The sequence below is a fragment of the Rana temporaria genome, chromosome 6 (genome assembly GCF_905171775.1).
Source record: "Rana temporaria chromosome 6, aRanTem1.1, whole genome shotgun sequence".
Lineage (NCBI taxonomy): Eukaryota > Metazoa > Chordata > Amphibia > Anura > Ranidae > Rana > Rana temporaria.
This window is the reverse complement of record NC_053494.1, coordinates 137,662,898-137,689,233: the sequence shown is the minus strand read 5'-3', so window position 1 is coordinate 137,689,233 and position 26,336 is coordinate 137,662,898. Positions and strand designations below refer to the sequence as shown.

The 26,336-nt window shown below is 39.9% G+C and overlaps 1 protein-coding gene across 18 annotated transcripts in view; it reads right to left on the bottom strand.

The window, feature by feature from the left end:
• The window catches only part of MAP2 (microtubule associated protein 2), a 272,088-nt gene that overhangs the window by 21,500 nt on the left and 224,252 nt on the right, over positions 1–26,336 (bottom strand). For 8 of the 18 annotated variants that reach the window (XM_040357425.1, XM_040357427.1, XM_040357423.1 and 5 more), the window contains 5 exons: positions 19,014–22,343; positions 12,206–12,412; positions 11,849–12,034; positions 4,950–5,005; positions 3,132–3,279 (listed from right to left, as the gene is read on the bottom strand). In XM_040357425.1, the coding sequence (XP_040213359.1) occupies positions 3,132–3,279; positions 4,950–5,005; positions 11,849–12,034; positions 12,206–12,412; positions 19,014–22,343 (3,927 nt within the window). Of the gene's footprint in view, positions 1–3,131; positions 3,280–4,949; positions 5,006–11,491; positions 11,629–11,848; positions 12,035–12,205; positions 12,413–19,013; positions 22,344–26,336 lie in introns of those variants that run through there. The other 10 variants (XM_040357429.1, XM_040357432.1, XM_040357441.1 and 7 more) reach the window with 5 other exon arrangements.

Here is a 26,336-nt window from a genome sequence, read left to right as displayed (position 1 = left end):
AATAAAAATAATTTTACTATTCAGTAGAGAATAATTATAGACCCTGGTATGTAATGTTGGTGGTGTAAATCTACCATAATGTAGTTCCAACAGCTATCTCCCATGGCACTCAATAATTTCAATGCAGTTTCGACAACTAACTCCCATATCACTAAGACCTGTAATTTTAATGCAGATAAAAACCAGGTGCACTTCTCAAGTTATATTGTGTTTCACAAAACACAAAGGAGGCCTTACATATACAGGAATCATAACAAGCTAAATACACTATATTGGCAAAAGAATTGGGACACTTGCCTTTACACGCATATGAACATTGGTGTGCATTAGGGTGTGCACCCCAAAGCTCAAACACGCGTGTGTATGTATATATGTATGTATGTATGTATGCATAATATATACACACTCTTATAAATGAATGTAAATTTTTTTTTTTAAATGTATTAAAACATAGACAGTGTTAGTAGGGCAGTGGACGTGTCAGTAGTGTTTTATTTTTTTGTATTTTTTTATTATTATTTTTTACAAAGTTTTAGGAGCCTCATTGTGGGGTTTGGTGAAATATCATCAGGGGACATCTGCACTGCATAGGGTGATTAGGGTGTGCCCAGGCACATCTGGCACACCCCTTGCGCACGCCTATGCATATGAACTTTAATTCCATGCCTTCTCATCCAACATCAGTGCCTGACCTCACAAATGCGCTTCTGGAAGAATGCTCAAACGTTCCCATAGACACAGTTCTAAACCTTGTGGACAGCCTTCCCAAAAGAGTTGAAGCTGTTATAGCTGCAAAGATGGGCCAACTCAATATTGAACCCTACGGACTAAGAGTGTCATTAAAGTTCATGTTCATGTAAAGGCAGGCGCCCCAATACTTACGACCTAAAGAGGGGCTAAACTTTCTAGATCCCAACATATTTTTCTAAAAGAGAAACAAATCATGGGAATTATTGTGTATTCCTTGCAAGTTGGTTATTTTTTGCTAAGGAAACAGTTGGTTTTCTTTATGGCTCTCCTTCACTACACTCCTCTTCTTCCCCAGCTTCCTTTTTACCTTTTCGTTCAGCTCCCCTCATCTTTCCCATAAACAACATTTTCTTATTCTCAATACCCTTCTGCTTTGTTATTTCAGCTTATTTGCTCTTCTGTGGTCCCACTCTATAAGTCTCACTATCTGTATAGATGACTCAACAATAGTATCATGCAGAAGAATCAGACTTCACCGAGGGCTAAAGCCACAGCTCTACCTCAAAAAATGTATTAATCGCCTAGCACTAGGGCCCGGGATGATGGGAAGCAGAGGGGGCACCTGTCCCGGGTGCTAACTGTGCAGTGTGTGTGTGGGGGGAGGGGGCATGCACTGGGAGCTCCCCTCTCTCTACTGTCAGCAGGGATTTTTTCCATCCAGAGCGTGCTGATACTCTGTACTGCCACCTCCGGCACTAACTCTCTGCTCCTCACCAGCCATTATCACTTGTAAACACAGAAGCAGCTTCCTGTGGAGATTCTGTGTTTACATATGACACAGTGCACCTCAAGTGACAGCACCTCCTCAGTTTAGGAGGAGCAGCTGCCAGGAGACTAGGCATGGAGAGCTCTGCAGTAGCGCTGTACTGGGTGGCCCCAGGAGGAGGGTAGAGCTCTGTGTACTGGGCAGCTGCCATAAGGAGGGGGAAGTTCTGTGTATTGGGGGGCTAGAAGGTGGGGGGAGCTCTGTGTAGTGGGGGTTCTAGGAGATGGGGGGGGCTCTGTGTACTGGGGGGGTGCTAGAAGGTGGGAGGAACTCTGTGATTTTGGGGTGCTATGAGCTTTGTGTATGGGGGAAGCTAGAAGGTGGGGGGAGTTCTATGTATTTTGGGTGCTAGGAGGTAGGGGAACTATGTGCATTAAAAGGTGCTAGGAGGTGAGGGGAGCTCTGTGTATTAGGAGGTGCTAGGAGGTTGGGGGAGTTCTGTGTATGGGGGGTGCTAGAAGGTGGGAGGAGATCTGTGTATTAGGGGTGCTGGGAGGTGGGAGAGCCCTGTGTATTGGGGGTGCTAGGAGGTGGGGCAGATCTGTATATTGGGGGTGCTACGAGGTGGGGTAGCTCTGCACTTGGAAGAGGGGGACCTCTGTTCCTGGGGGGCTATGGTTGGGGGAAAGCTATACTGGGAGGCAGGAGGAGGGCTGAGCTTTGTGTACTGGTGGGTGGGAGAAGGGGGGAGCTCTGCATCCACGCAAGGGGAGGGGTGTACTTTATTATCTTCGCTCTGGGCACCGATTGACCTTGTCCTGGCACTGCCTAGCACATAACATTATAAAACTTGTGGAGTGGCACCGCAATTTTTCATTACTCTACAGTCCCACTACAATCGTACAGAAAACTTTGTTAGTATCATGCAGTGCATACAATCTATTTAATTATTACAATAATTTTGATAAGTAATGAAACTATCAAATTTAACACTGATGAGAAAAAAAAACACAGCAGCTGATGAAACTGACTGTTCTGTTCATTTTGGGAAAAGTGCAGTAATAAATTATTTCTGATTGGTTGATATGGGTTAATACACAATTAAGTAGAACTTGAGGTCTAGTATTTTAGGGAAGAGTGGAGAAGAATTAGAGACCTTCTGTTAGGGAGATTTCCCCTCACTTCCAATCCTGGAATGTACACAGGCAGAGAGGAGAATCCTTCCAACAGGGACATATATGGAAATAGACACCTAATGCCGCGTACACACGATCAGAAATTTCATCAAGAAAACCGTGGAAATTCCGACCGTCAAGAACGCAGTGACGTACAAGACTTACGACGAGCCGAGATCAATTAAGTTCAATAGGCAGTTTGGCTCTTCTGCTTGAATCTGAGCATGCATGTTTTTTTTGCGCATCGGAATTGCATACAGACGATTAGATTTTCCAATAGGAACTTTTTCCGTCTGAAAAATAGAGAACCTGCTCGCAGTCTTTTGTTGGCGGAAATTCCGACAGCAAAAGTTCAATGGAGCATACACACGATCAGAATGTCCGACCAAAAGCTCACATCAGACATTTCTTGTCGGAATTTCAGATCATGTGGACGTGGCATAAGAGAGGTCCCAGCCCTTCCCCACTCTGAGATTAAAAGTAAACACTGGTGAACATACTGGTGGTGCGTCTCACTGAAGAAGACACCGAAGTGCTGGTGGATATAGAGTTCTCTTCCTTATCTATAGGGATGATCTTCCTGGTGGGATGAAGAGAAGAAGGTCTGGGCAACGATGAGCGTTTTTCCGGACTTTTAATCACCCCATCCTAAACAAAGTACCAAAGATAAAGTAATTACAACACTGTAAAATCACTTTTCCAACCATCTTGGAAAAACAATAAATGTATTCCTAGTAAACTAGGCCACTACAGCAAGTGCTTGAGCCACTGTAACTTAATTTCCTTTAGGCTGGGTTCACACTGATGCGCTGTGCGAGATCACATGTGATTCACACTGCACTGCAGTGCAAATCATTTGCGATGTCCGTGCAAAGCGGTATCAGCCATACAGACAGTATGGATGAATTTGCATCGCATTGGAACCAAACTCGCACAGGACACTTTTTTTGGTCCGCACCAGAATCGGATCGCATGGGTAGGTTAAATGGTTCCTGTCTAAATAGGCCTTAGTATGAATGTGAGTTAGGGACCTTAGATGGTAAGCTCCTTGAGGGCAGAGACTGATGTGAATGTACAATAAATATGTAAAGTGCTGCATAAACTGTTGGCATTCTATAAATACCTGTTCTCAGCTAGTTCATCATCTCTGCTGATTTAGTCCTATAAAGTTCTGTGAACATTTCAACTTTTTGAAAGAGCAACATGTTTCTTTGTGCCTGGAAGTACTGTTTCTTTTTTTTAATAACAGAAAACTGCACAAAAGAAGGGTATTTAGAGCCAGAACACTCTTTATAAATCAGAAAACTCTTTTCTCCTAACACTGTTTTCATGCCACTGAGTATTGTCAAACTAACATTACACATTATTGTGTTTCTATGTGTCTCTGCCCATCCATGCAATGGACCAATTAATGAATGAATGAATGACTTGTATAGCGCAACGCATGCGAACTGAATCGCCTCTGGGCGCTTTTTCCAGCCAGTATCTGCTTGGCTGGTGCGGTCATTTTTACCCCGTAGGATCATGATAGGGTGTCTAATGTCATGCTTTTTTTCTATTACTTTCAATAACTGCACAAACAATTACCAGGAAATCTCCCCAGTGGGGACACATTAAGGATGGCTATACATTATCCAATTTTCTTGTACAATTTTCCTTTAGCTTTACAAAAAACATATCATATAAGATCAAACCTAAACACTTTCAATTTGTATGAAATCAGGTAGGTCGTTACTACACAAAGGTATAGCTAAAGGAAATTGAAAAAGAAAATTGTATGATGTATGGCCAACTTAACTAATAACACCTGACAGTATTCTTAAGCCCTGTACACACGAGCCGTATGTCTGGAGACATTGGCTGGTTAAAAAAAAAAGGCCAACATTCGGCCCATGTGTATGTCATCCTGTCAGACAGAAGCTGGCTGTTTGGCCAGCTTCTGTCAGACGAGCATGCTGGAAAACCAGCAGCCGACAGACTCCCAATCAATATTCTCTGCCTATGGAGGAGAGCGCTGATCGGAGTGTTATAGGGGGGGACTGTCCCCCTGTCAGCACACAACAGCTCAGCAGGGGAGATCGCTATACTAACTTTGCATAGTACAGAAGCTCCAACTAGAGCTGATCGTTTTTTGGCTTGAATGAAAAAAAAAACTCATAGTGTGTACCAGGCTTTAATCTAGCACCTAGCAATTTGATCTGGGTTAACTGAGAATGCCAGGTTGCCCTGGTTTGCATGCCTTTAGCCTGTTCCTATTAAATGTGGCAGCTCTCTAAAATGAAGTCTTCCAAAAAGAAGGTATTAGATTTGTTACTCACAGTGCTTCTGTCCTTGGTTTGCCGAAGGGCACTTGACATTTGCTGAGAATCTCCCCCTGTTGGCATAGCACAGGAAAAAAAAACTTAATGGTTACAAACACTAATTTCAATAGTATGGAACCACCAGACAGGAGGTCCTGGTAGACCAGCTTCTTTTCACATAATAATTATCATCACTCTAGGTTTCTGATGCTCTATAACGATTTTGCGGCTTAACTTTGAGCTCTGTTATCCCTTGCTTAACAATATTGGTTAGCTGATTTTTTTTAGGACAGACATTAATAGAGTCTGCGCTAATGAAGCATTTAACAACAAAAAAGCATACAATACATAATTATTGTCTATACCTTCATCATGTCAATTTGAAACCACAATACCCATACACAATAACATGCATTACATGAAACACAGAGCACACATAGGCACACTTATTTCGCAGCAAGAATCAAATTCTAAGAATTACTCCGAACTTTGAGGCACTTTCGAACTCTACCTTCTCAAAAAAACTAGTGACAGTTACCAACTTATTATTGGAAATGTATATTCTTACCATTGTATTTTTTGTGATGTTCTGAGATTGAAGAAAAATGTCTACTTGCAGATTTTACTCTAAGTCTAAGGCACCTAGACTTCTGTCATAGCCATAATTCTGTTGCTATCTGCAGCTAACCTACATGCATTAGATAAAATCTGTGCATAATCTGTCAGTAAACTTAGAGCAATTAAAGTGGGCTTGATATCTATGATCTTTGTTAGGTAAATGTCACTAAAACAGGTAAGACAGGTCCTTGTTTGAGAGATTTTTCCTCATTTCCTGTCTTAATGGCCACCATCAGTGGGGCAGAAAGTGAGGCATATTCCTCCAAATAGACGAATCAGGCAATATAAACCTAGGTTACCAGTGAGGAAAGCATGGACAACAAGAAAACTCTCAGGTCTTAATGAATGGCTAATGGTTTGATAGATGTTGGTACATATAAAGGTGTGAGGCTGATGGTATGGAAGAAGAAAAAAGTATTTCCAATCTACTAAGAAACTGGATAATGATAGAAAACAGTAAACAGCAAATCTCTTTTAACAAGCATCATCTCTCAGATAATGACCGTGGTTATGTATTTACTTTAAAGCAAACATAGCAATGTGAGCTTATAAGCAACAGTAGGTAAAGATGCAATCAGGCATGAAAAGACAAGCTCCTTTGTTGGTGAAACAATAGAACCAGCACATTTTATAGGCTTCAGGATTGTGCCTTCTGTATGATATGTACTTAGCCATAGAAGGGGAACCTGATGGTCATTGTTATCTAAGCCTAAGGTTGCTGCATTAGTACAGTATTTATTTTTTTAGAATTCAAAAGCCTGATGCTGGTAGCTTTCAGGGCAGGTTTTCTTGCAGGGAAGGTTCCCTGGTACAGAACAGATTTCTCCCTAAGGTCACCCCAACTCCCCCAACCATAATCATTAATCTAACAATAACCCTCCCCTGGAGGAAGCCCGGTAGAAGATGCCAGCACTAGCAAGGAACATGGGACCATTGAACAACAGGTCAATATTGAGGAGTGTGGCTTCACTTTAATGGGTTGAAGTTATTCTGGAGTAGTGGGAATTCTTAGGCAGGCTGTATTTGCATGCAAATTGCCCTAGGTAATGCTGAGACTCCATAATTGAAATAACTAAAACAAAGGAATGAAGAAGCTGGGTCAGTCACAGTAAGGCTGATAAAAAATGCCTCAACGATGCTGGATGTCCTCCGGCCAGGAAATGAAGCACGCTCTATCTGCAGCTTCTAAAGCACATGGTAAGAAGCTCACAATGTGCAGTGAAATCAGACCCAGCAATTTCAGATCAAATGAAGAATCTGTACAAAACTGAAGATAAGGCTGGAGTTCAGCTTTAATATACTCATAGTTTTGATAAACGAATCACATAATTTAGAAACCTATGGACATAGGTGATTTTTGGTATTAAACCTTGTTCTTTGTTTATACGATGGTCATTTTTGAGCAACAGATCATTTTAAACAAATAATAATTAAATTATTGTTATGTGTTTGGCCAGCATTAAAGTGGTTGTGCAATAACATTATTACTGGTGTGGTCAGTCAAAATGGCTCTGTGCTTTGCCCATTCATGCTCTGTTTGCCTGGAGAAGCCATGTATAAGCTCCAAATAACTCTGGTCAGAGGTCACCCACGGCTCTCTTTCTTCTCCAAGCGACACTGCTGGTGTCTGGCGACTGGTCATTCAAGCAACCAGTGCTGCATCATGGAAGGAAGGGGAATAAGTCACAAGCTCTTTATGTCCACACGTATTAGGTATTTTTCTTAAAGCAGTTGTATTGCCGCTTGGTCATTTTTACCTACCCAGTAAGGCTTACCTGTAGGTAAAATGAATATCTCCTAAACCTTCACGGTTTGAAGTGGCGTCTTGTGCCGGAACTTGCCCGAATGGACTCCTGCTCGCATGCACAGGAGTGACATCATCGCCGGCTCTGGCCACTCACTACGCTGGATCCCACCAACCCGGAGGAAACGCAGAGGGAACATGTCAGCCCCTTCAGCGGTGACTGGGCAAGAGGCGGGAGCTTTGTTCTAAGGTAAGTATCTCACAATGTGCTAGTATGCAATGCATGCTAGCACATTATGCTATTGTCTTGCAGGTTTTTTTGGGGTTTTTTTCTTTTCGGCGGTTTACTACCGCTTTAACTTTGGGAATGCTGGAGTAGTGAAACTAAAGGTAAGTATAAGCAGCTTTAAATCATATCAAATATTAAATCACGTTTCAGGAATGCACTTTAATGCATTACAAAGAGCACAGAAAGTTATATTATGCAGAATCTGATTCTCACACACTTTTTACATATTAAGGGTGCAATGCTGAGGATGCAATGCTCTGCATTTGGTGGAACTACAGAAAACTGACCAGATTCTGCTCTTTAGTCCTCAGCTCTTAGATTCATGGCTTGACTTGCAGCACCAAATAAAATCTCTATATTGAGGAAAATAGTGAGGCTGCCATTTCTGATTTGTTTCTTAATATACCCACTGCCTGTCTGTCTCTGGCTTTAGTATTTCTAAAAAATGGCCAGCAACAAGCATGTAGATCAGGAAAATCAGAGTGAAGCCACATCTCTTTAATCTGCAAACTTGGGTGCATAATTGACTTAGAAAATATTGAAACATTTGAATAAGCTTGAAAAACAGCAAACTAGCAGATTCACAAGATCATCAATGATCAATGGCAGCCTCCATACTTCCTCACTACAGCTTTCCTTTAACAAAGCACAGCATAAACTGACCTTTCCCTCCTCACAGACAACCAAAAGAAAGCATATGCTGTTTAAAATCAACATTATGCTCCTTATGCCTCGTACACACGATCGGAATTTTCAGATGGAAAATGTCAGACGGACTTTTTCCATCGGAAATTCCAACCGTGTGTATGCCCCATCGGAGTAATTCCATCGAAAATTCAGTTTACATAGAGAACATGTTCTCTTTTCCTCTGATGAAATTCCGTCGGAATTCCGATGTGAATTTGGTCGGACAAAGGCTTCCCAATTGATTAAAAAGAGAAGAAAAGTGTATTCCTTAAAATCTGGAAGCCTTATGTAGTATTTGTCCATCCAGACTAAATTTCACAAATTTTGACATGTTTTACAATTCTCCCACTTACAGACACAACCTATTTCAAGATTCCACATTCCTTCTTTTAATTAACAATTTTTTTTTCAATGTATTTTTCTTTTCCCCATTTGATTTGTTATTTTACTCCATCCATAACTTATATCCTACTTTTGCCTTCCTCCTCCACCGCCTTCATCCCCTTTAAATAAAGGGGTACAATGCAGACATCCCCAACGCCCTGCGTGGCCACTTCTTCCTGTTCTTATGACCAGATATGATTAAGATGCAGCTGCCCTAAATGCTAAATCTCTAAATTGTCCAAGCAAGTCCCTGTTCAGCCCGTGTACAGCAAGCTAGATAAAGGGATGTAATTATAGTTGATTTAAGACTAGCATCCCTGCAGACCACTATATTGTAGCCACTGTACATCTTTTGTGCATCTGCATCAGTTTTTAGCTTTGGCAACAAATGAGATAGCAGGCGCATAATGTATACAGATGTAGGGGCAATGAAGGAAATAACAATCCTGTACAATGTAGTTTAACCACTTCAGCCACAGAAGATTTGGCTGCTCACTGACTGGGCAATTTTTTGCGATACGGCACTGCGTCGTTTTAACTGACAATTGCGTGGTCGCGTAACGTTGTACAAAAACAAAATGGACGCCCTTTTTTTCCCACAAATAGAGCTTTCTTTTGGTGGTATTTGATCATCTCTGCTGTTTTTATTTTTTGCGCTATAAGTAAAAAAATAGCAACTATTTTGAAAAAAAAACACAATATTTTGTACCTTTTTGCTATAATAAATATCCCCAATAATTTTTTTTTTAAAGCAATATGTATTCTTATACATATTTTTGGTAATAAAAATCATAACAAGATTGGTTTGCGCAAAAAGTTATAGCATCTACAAAATAGGGGATAGATTTATGGCATTTTTATTATTATTATTTTTTACTAGCAATGACGGTGATTCGCAAATTTTATTGGGACTGCGACATTATGGCAGGCACATCGGACACTTTTGACATAATTTTGGGACCATTGGCATTTATACAGCGATCAGTGCTGTGTAAATGTCACTGGCCTGGAAGGGGTTAACACTAGGGGGCAGTCAAGGGGTTAACTGTGTTCCCTAGTGTGTGTTCTAACTGTATGGGGGATGGAAGTGACTGGAGGAATTGACAGATCGCGATTCCTAGCTTGTAGAAACTCACAATCTGCCTTTCCTCTCGTCACAGAACAGGGACGTGTGTGTTTACACACACACGTCCCTGTTTTGCCCCTCGTGTTTGCGATCGCGCGTGGCCAGCGGCCATTGCGACCACCAACCACATGCATCTGCACCCCCGCAGTGCAGCGGGCGCACGTGCGCCTGCTATCCCGCTTGAAGGGACCGACGTACAGCTACGACGGTTTGTGGGATCGTGACAACCTGCTGCAGTATAATGACGACGGCTGGCCGGCAAGTGGTCAAATCAAATGACCCTGCTTGTTCTTTCAAGTATTAAAAAAATACTGTACATATAAAGCATATTAAAACCACTGACGTGTTTTCTCATCTGTCTGACCATAATAAAACATTACAACTTTATAACTTTGCCCTCTTCTATTGTCTTCAAAGATATCCCCCTTATCCTTGAAAGAAATGACAATATACTAAGATATTTTGCTTGTATGTTCAACAATGACAATTATTGATGTCAGTTAGGCAATCTGACTGAAACAGATGGACTCCATTCTAGCCTTTACAGGATCAGTCCATTTAAAACGATTAAATCGGTAATGAGAAAACTTTGCTGGCCTGAAACCTCCCTTGGCTTTTTATAGTCTTGGAGATTTTCTCAGGAAGTGTATGGCTCATATTCCCACCTGCCATGAAACCGCATTCTTAAAGTGGTTGTACACCCTGTACAACTACTTTTACCTACAGGTAAGCCTAGATTAAGGCTTACCTGTAGGTACTGGAAATATCTCGGAAACCTTAGAGACGGGCGCAGATGTCTACGGCACATGCGCAGTAGTCAACGGTGCAGGAGTACTTTAAAAACGGCGATCGTATCATTTCTAAAGGAGGTCATGCCGTGACTGGCGGGTCCCGCACGTATGCGCAGGAGTGACGTCATTGCGGCTCCGACCAATCACAGCGCCGGACCTGCGATACCCTGAAGCAACTCCGGGACGACATGACGCTGGCCAGTACTGTGTCTGGCACCGCAGCGGGGGCTTCGATCCCAGGTGAGTTAATACTCACCTGGGATCGAAGCCCCCGCTGCGGTGCCAGACACAGTACTGGCCAGCGTCATGTCGTCCCGGAGTTGCTTCAGGGTATCGCAGGTCCGGCGCTGTTATTGGTCGGAGCCGCAATGACGTCACTCCTGCGCATACGTGCAAAGAGCTAGTATGCTATGCATACTAGCTTATTATGCCTTTGTCTTGCAGGTGCTATTTTTTTTTTTTCAAAAGTGGGTTTACAACCACTTTAATGCATCATTCTACGTGATTTATGACATACACAAAATCCAAGAGGCAAAGTGGACAAAGAATAAATTAGGACAGTGGTGGATTCTACCCATAAGCATCTTCTAACTGATATGTTTTTTAAAATCAGTAATCGGAAACCATGATCTGAAACAGGAACAGGCAACATTTGGCAATTGTGGATCAATGGTTGCCAATTTGTTGCACACATTGAACTTATAATACCTAAATGGTTTGGGATGTTTACTTAGTACAGACAGGGAACACTCACACTGTAAGCTAATATGTACTGTATAAGCATAAACATGTGGGGAGGGGGGTATTTACAGAAGCTAGCAAAAGACCCATTTTACTTATCTCTATAGTAGTAGGCACGAACAGATTTAGAGATGATGTAAATAATGTATGAGACAGAGGCATATCAATGGAGATGTGTACCATGGTTGCAATCGATCATGAGGTTTCCACCAGAACAGAGACATGGATATACAAACTTCTAAGAAAGCACTAAGTCACTATGCCAAGATACAACCAATGCACGCTTATGGCTTCGCAAGCGAATGTGATCATGAATTCTGCAAAGAAATGAACAAGAACCCATAAATCAACAAATAAATAGAACAGGAAACTAAATAAGAAGCAACACAAAGTAAAATAAAATGTTTGCAATGCTTTAACATGGAAAATTATTTACTATGGAAGCCTGGAAATTCTCCAAATGGAAAAACAAAAAAGGAAAAAGAGAAGAACTTTTGCAAGGATGAAAGTTGCAAGCAACGCAACATGGAAACTAACCAAAATCATGTTTGCCAGCCACATTTGCAAAAAACTGAACAGAGCGGTCACCTGCCGGCTTTCTCCTCACGCAGGCCTGATGGGCCGGTCTAGACTGCTTGACCGCAGGTTTTAAAATTACTTTCCTGGAGGGAGAGTGGGTCTGAACTTCAGATTTTTTACCAATTTCAGCTTTCTTAAGAACTGCTATAGGTGAGGAAAATAAGAAAAAAAGAGAAAGAAAGTACAGGTCAGGGGAAATTACAACATACAGTAACAATAAGAAAAAAAAATCTGCTGAGTTGTGTCTATTTATTTAGGCTCCCTGGTTGAGTCATAAATCTGTGCTTGGATATAAAAGATGAATAAGTGATGGACCTTTTTTCCTTCTCACTTCATCTCTGGAGGTTATGCAGGGTTCCTTTTTAGTAATTTTTCTTTCTGGAGTAGAAATTCGACCCCGGCCAGTTTTGATTGGCTTATCTTTTCTATGTCTTTCAATGGGAGCCTTCTGTACTTCTCGCTCTATCTTGTCCTCCTTTGGAATTGGCTCTATTGCTTCAGTCATGATACTTCCATCATCATCTGTACAGTTGGAAAGAGTTAGGAGAGCAGCATATATATGAGTGTTTGGAGAAAGGAAAAAACTCCCAAAAAATAAAGGTCAAAGCTAGCAAGCTAAAGTAGCTAAAGTAGAAATTCTACTGATTGGTATTATATAGTAGATGAATACACTTTTCTTTTGAAAAGTATTTGATACTAACATTCTAACAATAATAATACTATCCAGTACTATAAATGTGTGTATTTGTAACCCTAAACATGTTTTACCTTAAAAAAACATGTTAAATCATGTTTATTCCATCCAAAAGTGGAACTTCCGCTTATTCCCCCCCCCCCTCTCCAGTGCCACATTTGGCACCTTTCAGGGGGGAGGGGGGAAGGGGTACCTGTTTTTGACAGGTCCCTGTTCCCAGTTTCAGGAGACGGTGCAGCAGCACTGTCCCTCAGAAGTTCTGCCCCCCTCCTCCTTCCTCCGCTGCCAGGCCAATAATAAAAAGCACTGCGAAGGAAGGAGAGGTATAGTTGTGTTTTACCCCTGCATTTTGTATATTTTATACTAATCGGTATATGTATTAAATGTTCCTATTGCTTAAAGTTAAACTTCAGTCAAATATAAAGAAAACACCATTAATGCAGTTACAGTATCTCACAAAATTGAGTACACCCATCACGTTTTTGGAAATATTTTATTATATCTTTTCATGTGACAACACCAAAGAAATTACACTTTGCTACAATATAAAGTAGTGAGTGTACAGCTTGTATAACAGTGTAAATTTGCTGTACCCTCAAAATAACACACAGCCATTAATGTCTAAAATGCTGGCAACAAATGTGAGTACACTCCTAAGTGAAAATGTCCAAATTGGGCCCAAAGTGTCAATATTTTCTGTGGCCACCATTATTTTCCAGGCACTGCCTTAACCCTCTTGGGCATGGAGTTCACCAGAGCTTCACAGGTTGCCACTGAAGTCCTCCTCCACTCCTCCATGACGACATCACGGAGCTGGTGGATGTTAGAGACCTTGTGCTCTTCCAGCTTTCATTTAAGGATGCCCCACAGATGCTCAATAGGGTTTAGGTCTGGAGACATGGTTGGCCAGTCCATCACTTTTACCCTCAGATTCTTTAGCAAGGCAGTGGTCGTCTTGGAGGTGCGTTTGGGGTCGTTATCAGCCCCAGACCATGACACTCCTACCACCATGCTTCACTGCAGGCAAGACACACTTGTCTTTGTACTCCTCACCTGGTTGCCGCCACACACGCTTGACATCATCTGAACCAAATACGTTTATCTTGGTCTCATCAGACCACAGGACATGATTTTAGTAATCCATGCCCTTAGTCTGCTTCTCTTCAGCAAACTGTGCATCATCTTTAGAAGAGGTTTCCTTCTGTGACGACAGCCATGCAGACCAATTTGATGCAGTGTGTGGCGTATGGTCTGAGCACTGACAGGCTAACACCCCACCCCTTCAACCTCTGCAGCAATGCTGGCAGCACTCATAAGTCTATTTCCCAAAGACAATCTCTGGATATGACGCTGAGCACACACACGCAACTTCTTTGGTTGAGCATGGTGAGGCCTGTTCTGAGTGGAACCTGTCCTGTTAAACCACTGTATGGTCTTGACCACTGTGCTGCAGGTCAGTTTCAGGGTCTTGGCAAACTTCTTATAGCCTAGGCCATCTTTATGTAGAGTAACAATTCTTTCAGATCCTCAGAGAGTTCTTTGCCATGAGGTGCCATGTTAAACTTCTGGTGACCAGTATGAGAAAGTGAGATCACTAACACCAAATTTAACACACCTGCTCCCCATTCACACCTGAGACCTTGTAACACTAACGAGTCACATGACACTGGGGAGAAAAAATGTCGAATTGGGCCCAATTTGGACATATTCACTTCTTTGGCAGCGGTTTAGACATTAATGGCTGTGTGTTGAGTTATTTTGAGTTGACAGCAAATTTACACTGTTATACAAGCTGTACACTCACTAATTTACATTGTAGAAAATGTCTTCAGTGTTGTCACATAAAAAGATATAATAAAATATTTACAAAAATGTGAGGGGTGTAATCACTTCTGTATGTATAGATACTGTATGTATCTATAAAAAATTATAAAATGCATTTTTTTATATGCAGCTAGTGTAAGTATGAAACGTAACCCCTTCTTGCCGCCACCACCCAACCCTTTAAGAGCTTTTAGATGCCAGGAGGCAAAGGTAGACAATCAGGTCATGTGACCACTGTGACTGGCTGTCACAGTGGTCAATTGACTGAAAAGCTCCAGATTGCAAGTATACGTCAGGAGCTAGGAGCGCACAGGGCACACGCTCTCAGTGCGAAAATGTTTATATTTATGCTGCATATTTGCAGCCTCTCTGCATTAAAGCCCACCCGATGAGAGGCCGCATATTTGCGTAAGGCCAGTGGGAAGAGGTTAAAGTTTAACTAAACCCCAATTTTTGGGCTGTACATACCTTATTATGGCTATTTTCAATCCGTCTTCCAGGTAGTCACTCCCGCGGGAGTAGGGGTTTCTATGCTGCGGCGCAATGTCATCTGGGACTTCGCCCAGATGATTGATGTCCTTGAGAAAAAGTTCCCACGGCCGGATAAGGCCCCCCCACCTATTGCATAGGCGCGTCACAAGTGTCACGGAGTTTCCGAAAAAACCTGAACATGCAGAGCTGCGCGCCAGCTCTATACGGCACCTGCACAGTCAGCTCTATGCGGCTCCGAGTCAGTGCGCAGGTGCCGTGGAGAGCTGACTCGCAGCTCTGCATGTTCAGGTTCTTTCGGAAACTCTGTGACACTCGTGACGTGCCTACGCAATAGGCGCGTCACGTTCCCCCCGGCCTTATCCGGCCGGGGGGAACTTTTTCTCAAGGACGTCAATCATCTGGGCGAAGTCCCAGATGACATTGCGCCCCAGCATAGAAACGCCTACTCCCACGGGAGTGACTACCCGGAAGCCAGGGTGAAAATAGCCATAATAAGGTATGTACAACAAAAAAAGGGCCTAATGTACATGTTGGAAGTATAAAGAATATGATCTTATATAGATGTTTTTTGGGTGAACCTCTGCTTTAAATATCCAGCCTGTTCACCCATTTCTATTTGTTACCTAAGCTTCCACATTAGGTTGTCTTCAGTACATCAAATAGCTTATCTTTCAACGCATTGTTAATGATGGTACTGAAGCAACAACAACATTGACATTTTTAGGATTATTAGTTCAACCAAAAAACAGGCTAATTTAACTGTGTAGGTGTCAGGCCTACATTAAAGTTTTTTTTTTTTTTTATTACGCTACTAAAGCTTCAAAATGCGAGTTACTGCATCTTGCTAGAAACATGTTCTCTCTGCATTTCAGTTAATTTAATATTCTACATTTCTGGATTTAATGATTCATTAAAAATCAAATAGCAAAAGTACAAATTATTTTGTTAAAGTACAAGCTGTTTATCTATCTGCCAGCTAACCTGTTACGCCCCTTCTCCTTAGCAAACTGGCAATTACACATTTGTCACCAGCTCAGAGAGCTGACAGCTGTTCTTTGTGCTGAAAACACTTCATTGCTGTTAGCTATTCTCACTTTTTCACTGGAGTATTATGGGCAAACAATGGCAGGGCATTTTTAAGCCAAACGCCTTTTCTTTCTAAAATACAGGAGCATTTTTTCACAGAAGGAGTTAAAATGAGCATCACTTTACCTTACTATAAGGGTAACATTTCTGTTACTCTAACCAATATTATTGGTGAAAATTGGAAAACCTCAAAAGAGGCGGAATTTTCAAGGCAACAAAAATTAACTAAAAAAATCTGCCTTACTTGTCATCAGTTGGTCTGGTGACGTGTATTGAATGATGGACAGTATCCTTGTTACATCTCAATTTGAATCCTTTTCATATTTTATTATGTACATCATTATATTTCCAATTTGTATTTATATTATGTAATAAATTTGTATATTTTTTTAAGATTTTTTGAGTTAATTTTTGTTGCCTTGAAAATCCCGCCCCTTTTGAGGTTTTACAATTTTCACACAATGAGGGATGATGGCAACCACATGCTTCTTTACATGAGTTGATCTTTTTCACCAATATTATTGGTATTGTCAATTCTCAATACACAAATTTTTGTAAGGCTCTCAAACTACACATGGCACCCCAGTATATGTAGAGATGTTGCTGCTTCCCAGTTACTTAGAGCCTACGGCAGCCTTCCTCAACCCTTACAACACAGAAATACCCTTGAAATAACTTTCTGGTCTCAGGGATCCCCTGCTAAAAATTACTATATCTACAACTTATGATACATTAGTGTGATGGTCATGGGGAAGAATTACCCCTTTATAGATAGCTAAAAAGATCAATGGTGTCAGTAAAAACTTATCTAGGAGGCAGAAATTGCTCATTGCTCAAGGAACCCCTAACAACCTCTGGAGGAACCATAGGGTTCCATGGAACTCTGGCCTACAGAATGGGGCTTTCAATATTCCCTTGCCAGAGGAAGACACTGGATTTTCTACATCTCACTGATGCATGACATTTACAGCTGAATAGGTTCTGTATATTTTCCGGAAGATCAAAGTAAGTATAAATTATGTGTTTTTCTCTATAATTTTGCATTTTGTACACAAAAATATATGACTGTGTATCCATATATGGATTCTACACTACTGCATAATGTAGACATTGGCACACTAAATTTCATACACAAGTGCCATTGATCACAGATGTTATCTAATCACATGTGTAATTCTCCTAAATGTTTTTATGTGAAACTGTAGTTGCAGTGACCCATGAATTACTCTGCTTTCATATTCAGAATTTCTATGATGGCAAAGCTGTATTAAAACCAGCTGGAACCTAATCCAGTATGGGCGTTGTACTTAAATAAGTGCAATGGATGTACAATGGTAAATGGTTTGTGTAGCTAATATTGCTCTGATGTAAAATATGCATACAAAGCACAGATGTACAAAGTAGATATACATGATCAGTTTATGTTATTAAACATTTGCAACAGTTTGCAAAAAGAAAAACAGTAAAACTAAATGGTGGCCAGTGGTGGGAGAGATTGATCTACTATTTAAGTATCTCTTAAAGCTCAACTCCAAACAAACATCCCCAACCTCCCTATTTCACTGTTTAGAATAGTGATACATGCTTTTTATTGTATTTTTGTTATATATATTTGTATAATTGAATTTTTGTAATTTATTGTATAAGAGGTACTGTATAGGTGTCTCAGGGGCGCACATCCATTGGCATCACTGTTAGTATTTATCAACAGGAGTGTCTATTTGAAAATAAGAAAGCCATTTCATGAGAGACGCGGTTTTGTTGATTCTCATGTTAGCTATGCATGTAATTAGACCACAGGAAAATGTGGTTTGTACCACAATAAAATGGAGGAGGATTCAGTATTAATAGATTGGATCCATCTCGTCCAATAGAGATCCCCCAGAGGAAGACACGCGACCCTGTGTCGAAATGCGTAGGGGAGGGGCTAAGACTGTGAAGGCACTCGGGCTCTAAAAAAATGTTTAACAGCTGATCGGGAATATTGGATGTGCGGGTTTGTGTTACACAGTTACAGCCTAATGTATACTATAGTGTGGTGCGCTGGAAGCACCTACACCATGCCCGTACCCTGCACGCTTTAATAAATTATTTGCAAGTTTTAAACAATTCAAGCACTATTGGAGTCTTTTTCTCTACATATACTCTGTTACTGACATACTGAGGAGGAATTTACAGGAGAAGTATAGGAGCCAGCTGATTTGGATTATCTCATTGAGTCCTAGGGTGGCTCACAGGCGTTTTTTGACCCAACTTAGCTGGGGGGGTCGCACACCTAGAGGTGAGCCTATACCTATCAGGGAGAAGCACGAGTAAGGTGACCTGGTGGTGTTTGGAAGTGTTCATTATTTACATATTTGTGATTAAGACATTCATCAATCACTTGTGGGAGATTTGGTCTGCACATTTATATGGACTTTGTTGCACTTTATTTGCATGATATTGATGTATGCACATTTTATGTGTTAATGGGTTTCAATGATTGAGTTTTATCAGATGCATTTTTGTATATGACATAGCCCTACACTTTGTAAGATAACACTATTTTTACACATGTATATGGGGATGTGATCAGTGTTAGCAGCTGGTCTGGTTTATTCATATATTTTTACACAGTCTCACACAATTTTCATTTGGTGAACGTTGGGTAGCTTGCAAGATTTTTCTTTTATTATGAGTACCCAATCTCTACTGCACTTAAGTAATACAGCTAGATCTTGTCCCCATCCCTTGCCTTTAATGCCCCTCTGACTTAGAAGCAGCAGACTGATGAGCTCATCTCTCTGCCACTCTGCCTTATCCTCCTGTCAGCAGATGGGTACTGTAGCACAATGTATTGCATCCTTGTGCTGCTCATTCTGTAGAGTATAAATGAATACCAAGCTTCACTATTTTGTATATTTGGCTGGAGTTTAGCTTTAGATCTGCAAATCCATTATGGCAATATACTGTTTGACAACCCATCTGTTACAATAAATATTTTTTTTTAAACTGTCTAACCATTAGAAAAATAGAATGGTAACTCACCTTGTGTGTCCACCCAAATGCTATCTGTATCCAGAACAGAATCATCAATGGTTGTTTCATCTCTGTAATCATCCTGTGTTTCTGTCTTGTATTCTGTTTCCTCCCTTTCTGGAGAAGCTGGCATACAAGGTGATCCTTCTTTGGGCTCTTCAGTGGATTCTTCTTCTATTACTTCCTCCTCCTCCTCCTCTTCCTGCTCCTCCTCTTCTTCTTCTGTTAAGGGCTTCTCATCTAGTTCAGCAGGTTTAGTTGCTGCAAAGCGGACATTGTGAGCCACAGATTCACCTTCATCCATAGTTTGCTCTACCTTAATAAAGTCATCTTCCACTGTTACCACAGACTCAATAATTCCTTTAATTTCTTCTGCGTGGTCCTTAACTGGTTCTTTATCAACAATCTCTAACTCAGCTTCCTCTGGCAATTCTTGTGTTAGGTCTTTACTACTTTCCTCTGTTACCTCTAACTCATGTATCTCTTTATCAGATTGTTCATCCACAGGTTGTATTATCTTTTGATAAATTTCTTCAGTTTTTTCTACTGTCTCTGTTTGCTCTAAATGAGGTTCCTCCACCTTTTCTTCCTTTGCTTCCTGTGGCTCCTCATGCTTTATCTCCTGTGTAAGAGATACAGGTGTCTCCACTGGTTCTTGTGTGATCTGCATAGTGCTATCTTCAATATCTGTTTTTTGAGTATCTACAGGTGATGCACTCTGGGAGCCTTCTTGTGGTGGCTCTTGGACTTGTTCTGGTTCCCCACTAGATTCATAAGACTCTTCTTTGTCAACTGCCTCTTGATGTACTAAATCAGGCTTTACACCTTTCTCCTTCAAATCTAGTTCAGAAAGTTTCAGAGTGGCTGCATCTTCATCAGAAATTACTTTAACTATGATGGAATCTTCTGCAGTAACTTGGGGTTCAGTAACTGCTTCTTTCTTATCTTCTTGAGCCTGCAACTCAGAAGGTTCAGTAACTTCTTGACTGAGTGTTTCTTCTGTAGATAGCTTGACTTGTTCGGATGACTCTGTCATAGTCTTCTCAGGGACAGAGTCAGGGGTTGTTTCACTTTCTTCAGGTTTGGAGTCCTTAACAGATATCTTATCTATTTCATTCTTCATCTCTGGGGTTTCTTTGTCTTTCAAGCAAGGCTCTGTGCTTTCTACTTTGTCTGTAATCTCTGTTGTTCCTAATGATTCCTTTAACTCAGTCAAATCCTCTCCTTTTTCTAAGACAGTATCAAGTTTTGTCTCACCAAACTTTATATCCTGCTCTGACTCCCACCCCAATGACTCACTGCTGGATTCCTGCATTTCTATTCCAAGTTTTTCTGCTGCTGCCAGTTTAACCTGAATAATGGATGGGTCTACAGCAAGACCTTCATAAAGGGTAGACATTCCCCCACTCATACTTTCACTGTCTTGTACTGGAGATGGAAGAGGGACGGTGTATTTATTGAACACACAGTAGCCTAGTTCTTCCTGCTGGCTATCTGTCTTTACAAGAAGGCTGCTTCCTTCAATTAAAGATGCTTGCTGGAGTACACTTCCTTCATCAATAATGATGTCAGAAGCTCCAGACTTTCTTCTAGCAACATCTACCTCTGCACTACCTGAATCTAGCCTGGATCGAGGTTTAGTTAAATCTAGCATTTCTGGCAAGTCTGGTGCCATGATAGTACCATTCTTGTAATAATCTTTAGCTGGATACTGAGACTCACATAATGGTTCCAACTCAAACCTTTCTTTCCCTGTATCTTTTTCTGTTTCTTGTTTATGCTCTTCCTCGTCCTTTTCTTCCTGCTCTACTTCTTCCGGGAATGAAGGAGTTTTTTCAATAGCTGGGGTGGTGGCTGGCAAGTCTTCATCTCCCTCATCTAGGCTCCCACTAGTATTAGAAAGAATATCAGTTGCTAGAGGAGAAAGGTCATGGGCACGAGCATAGCTAAATCCTAGTGCTATGGAGTCAAGACAGGACATTGGAAGATTTATAGACATACTTCTTTGCTCAATGGCAGATCTTCCACCAAGTCCTAAACTACGACTGAGAGTCAGATCATCTTTATTTTTACTAAGGAACTCTGATTTGTCCGCATAGATATTTGGATCAATTGTGAACAAGCGATCCCCGGAAGATACATTTGCATGCATCATTCCAGATGTAAGAGTGCTATAACCTACTTCATGAGTCGCACGGACCTTTTTTTCAACCACTGGGGCTAAGTCATTCTCCTCTTCATCTTCATCTTTAGCTATATGTGGGATGGAAGCAGCTTCATAAGGGGGTTCTTTGACATCCGTCAACTCATAGTAATCACTACTTTGTTGAGCACTACCTCCTAAAGCTTCTTCTTTCAGAGCAGATGTTTCAAAATATGTGGACATTCCAGACTTATCCTCTTCCAGCTTTATTTTATGCTCGGCTACATTTTTACTATCGTCCTTAGATTCTGGTAATGATTTTTCTTTAGGAGATTCCAACATAATTTCTTTTCCAACTTGAATCTCAAAAGTGTCTACTGCTGATGTGTCTACCTGTTTATCTTTAATTTGCTTTTCATTATCAGTAGCTTTGCCACTGAAAGTTTCATCTTGTTTTGGCAAAATGTCCATTTCACCTATTGTTTCACCAGGCTTGGTGTGAACATCCTCTTTTTCATCAAGTTGTTTGTCAGAAACTTTACTAGACACGTCACTTGATGTCATTGAACTAGGTGTCTCATCTTTCATCTGTGCACTTAATATGCTAATGGTTTCTGCCTCTGGCTGAGCCAGCTGACTGTGAAAACTTTCAATGGCACTATCTTTGGCAATTTGTGGAAAATCTGTCTTATCTGTAACATCTTTCTCAAATGAATCTGTGACAAGCATTGGCATTGAGGTATGTAAAGAAAGTTCATCTTTGACAACCAGCCCTCTATCCTGTACAGTCGAAAGTGGTACAGAACTTTCACTTGAAGGGAAACTAGAGAACATGTTTTCCTTCACATTGCTTGTTGGGGATGTTGAAAGGTTATCTTTGCTTTCAGTTTCAGCTTTCATAAAGTCTTGTTCAGCTTCAGGAGATGTAGGGGTGCATGGTTCTATAGAAAACGAGTAACCATGTGGAGCCTCAAACACTGTATCAATGCTGGGCATTTCTAATGCTGTAGGTAATTTGTCATCTTCCTTCTCTGGTTTCTTTACATCTTTCTCAGGGACTTGTGATGCCAGGATATCTTGCTTTGGTTCTTCCTCAGTCTTGCTCTTAGTAGATGGAAAATCTTCAACAACTTCCACGGAGGAAGGAACAGAATCTGTATGTCCTTGTGCCCCCATCTTCGAGGCTGAAAGCAAATCTAGAAAAGTTTGACTTTTTTTCAAAACATATCAGCCAGTTATCATTTATCATAAATACCTCTGTGAACAGGTGAATTACAATTAATGTAACAAAGCAGAAAGCACAGCAGCTCATATGTAAAACAGCAGGGCCTGGGATTACAGTACACTGTAACCTGAATAACCCAGATTATACTACATGGCATATTATGGGAAAGTATACACCATTGTTTTCAATATTTTCAAAAGCTATGTTACTCTAGTGTGGGAACATATAGGGGTTTTTCCTAATCAGATTTTTTATTTATTTTTTGAATATACAAGCCCTACACCAAGCCACTGTACTGGGCACCTGAATTGACAATGTTTTGGGTAGGAATTTTTAACAATGATGAAAGGAATCAGTTGAATTAGGCAAGACATCAATATGCAGGGCCTTCTGCATCATGCCGGTCCATTTAACATACATGCATTATTGCACGTTATGTCATGCATTATTAAATGTTGTGTTAAGGCAGCACATTAATTGGGTTATGCATTTGGTAACACATCGCACCACAATGCATTGTTGTGTGTTACTATATGTTGTGGTATGCTGCATTGCAGGTATTTTCCCTTGTGGCTCAGGATGTCAGTGAGAATTAAAGGCACTGCTACACAATAACTCCGGTATGATGCGCTACCAAGTGCTGTGGTAAAGCGTACATTACTTTAATAAGGGTTGTATCAGTGGGCCTTCACTTTTTACTTCCTGACCTGGCACAATTGAATTATACCACAATTTTTTTATGTTCTAACAAGGTTTACAAAAACATTAACTGGAGCGTTGAAAGCTGAATCAAACAGACTTTATATCGCACTTACAAAATCATAATGTTTTTTATTGCTATCTTTGTCTTCCTGTTCTGGTAATGAAGTTAAATGCAACAATAACATTTTTTATAAAAACAATATACCAGTTAAAAAAAAAACACTAAAAAGAGTGGCCGGGGATTGGCTTTAGGCACATTTTTTATTGATAATAACCTTTCTGCCTTTGCTTAAAAAATCAATCCACCTACATGTTTTAGTTGAGTTTAATTTAAAGAAAAATTGCATCAAAGCTACTATGATGGATAAAAAAATGCAGTTTCTATAGTAACTTTTAGGTGATACATTTTAAAAGAATGTGCAAAGTAAATAAAGCATTTCTATTGCACTGTATTGTGTTGCATTGACAGTAAGGACAAAGTGATTGCAGAAGGCAATCTCTCTTCCACTATCTGATTTTAATTTGGAAAAATCCAATCCAAATTTTGGTACTTGTCTTTGAATTTATGATCCCAGTAATATTAGATTTGTATGAACAGTATATGTTTTATTAATCAGGTTACAGTGCAACTGTAAATACATGACAAACAGTACAGAGAGTATCAAACCAACATAAGCGATTCACATTGCAGGATTTCTCTTCTGAAACAGTACTCAAGGACCTATTTGAAAAATGTTTTATTGTGTAACCTTTCCTAGAATTGTTTCCCCAGTATAAAAAGTATGCCTTTTACCTTATAATTGTATCATTCCTTAATGCTTTGTTTCTGCTGGGTGACGTGGAAAATGACACAGCAAACACAACTAAAAATGGGTATTGTCAGCTGCCCCCTGAGGTCAGTTATCAACATTTAAAATGTAAAGTTCAGATTTTTCGATAAGTCTTGATTAGAATGGGCAAAGCTAACGACTTCTCCTGCTGGGAGATATCTCCTCCTTTCCTATCCGAGGAGCCACCAGGACCAGAGAGGAGAAGAAACCTGTCCAACATAGACTCAAACAGCAATAAATACATATTTAGTAAATGGGGAAAGATAAAAGTAGAAGCTTTTTTTCATATTTATATTGCATGTGTCCCCACTGAGATTTCCTATTGTTCCTTTCTCCTGATGTGACAGGGTATCACTGGAAGAGGAAATGAGGGGAACCCTCCCCAGCAGTTCTAACCCACTCTAGGCAAACCTGAAACAAAGAAAACTGGATGAAATTGGGCTTTATGAACATTTTTAGAGGGTGTATTTATTTTTATAATTCAATTTGTCATTTTTAATTCTGATATATATGACTATAGGTATACTTAACATTGCATTGGCGTCTACTATGAATAAGTTTCATACATATATAAAATATGACGTTTTCTTTTTAGAAATATGTTCTCTTCTCCATTGTACTCCATCTTCCCCTACACTCATTTCTATATTTTATCTTCCATAATGTCAAGTATAAATTTGACATATTTTTATCAAACAGTTTCAAAAAACAAAAAGCACTAACAAAACAGGTATTTAACCTGGGTTTTCTGGAAGACACAGCATAGTTGCAAGGAATTACATCACACAAATGATTGTGGCATGTAAACAAAGTTTATGAAAGTAGTGCATCTCATATATATATATATATATATATATATATATATATATATATACACAACACTTGTTTGTAACTATTTCTCTTGAAATCTATTTGGCTCTGCAATTTTTTTTATTACAAAAACAAATGTGTAATAACCCTTTGGAAGTCAATAGGATGATTATCACATATGTTGGTATATACATCTGTAAAAAGCCCACAGATGACACTATCAGGCCATACATGATCAGTATGTGACTGCACCAACAGGCCACAGTGACACAACATAAGATCTTGCCTGCTGGTCCAGTGGCTAAACTAAATTTTACACCTGTTGTCCAGAAGGAATGTACAATCTGGGTTATCTGGTAGTCATTTTATGAAAAAATTATTTTACAGGTACCCGTCACTTTGCTTCTATTTTGCTTAAACTTTAACACATTTCCTAGGGAAGGTGATACAGAAAATGAAGAAGAGAAGATATTTAAAGAAAGTGCTGTTTAAAATGATCATGGTATTATATATGTATATGTACTTAAATCCTCTGTAAACCCATTGTAAGCAGATGTTCTAGGATAAATTATGTTCCATTCCCCATCCTTTTAAATTAATTATTTAAAGGGAACATGTCCAGATTGAAATATATGATCTTTCATTGCTGAGTTATGGGTTATATACTCACCAATTAGTCAAAGCAGAATTACAATGACAACCCAGCTTGGACAGCTTCCATATCCTGACAGGTTCCATTTAAAACAGAAAGGGTCACATATCCCATTTAACTAGACAAAGGTAATTTTCTATTCCAGTTACTCAATCTGGTATCTGATTTATCGGTCTTAAAAAAATGTACAATTTAAAATGTTCTTATTCCCCATAGCATACAATCAGATTCTGTTAACCTTTTTATGCAGATCAAGATATAAGAGGAAACAATGAATCTGAATGGTTGTTATGGACAACAAAAGGACTTCTTGCCCTTAAGGTTTGTTTGTAATAAATTAGATTAGGTGTGTCATAAATCTATTTGAATGGGTGTGTTAAAACATCATATATTCAATAATACAAATGCAACTACATACAGAAGAAGAGAAACAACAAAACTACACATTTATCAAGGCAAGAAAAAAGAATGCTAACTTATAGCATAGCTGTATAATGAGCAGCCGCGGACTGCAATGAATGGAAGAAGACATGCTTTAAAAAAGAAAACGGTAATTGTTTAAAAAAAAATAAAAGAATCAAGAGACAACATAAACAAAATAAACAAAATTAAAATTGAACATTAACAAATGAGATATAAAATCAAGAAAACTGAGCCTCTATGTAAAAAAAAAAGTTAGAACTAATGTAAGAATTTAATAAATGAATAAAAAAATAAAACAGAGAGGTATATAGTCATCAGCAATGTGACTGGCAAACACGTCTAACATGGCAGAAGAGAGACTAACACAAAGCAACAGCTTAGCAGCAAAGCATGTTTGTATCATGGCAAAGTAACCTGAAATCAGCTACTGAGGTAGGAAACGCTTTGTGCTGTCCATGACAGACAACAAACTGCAGTGAGCTTAAGAAAACAGCAAAGCCAATAATCATGGCAACACATAAGAATGAAACAGCCTCGGATGAGCATT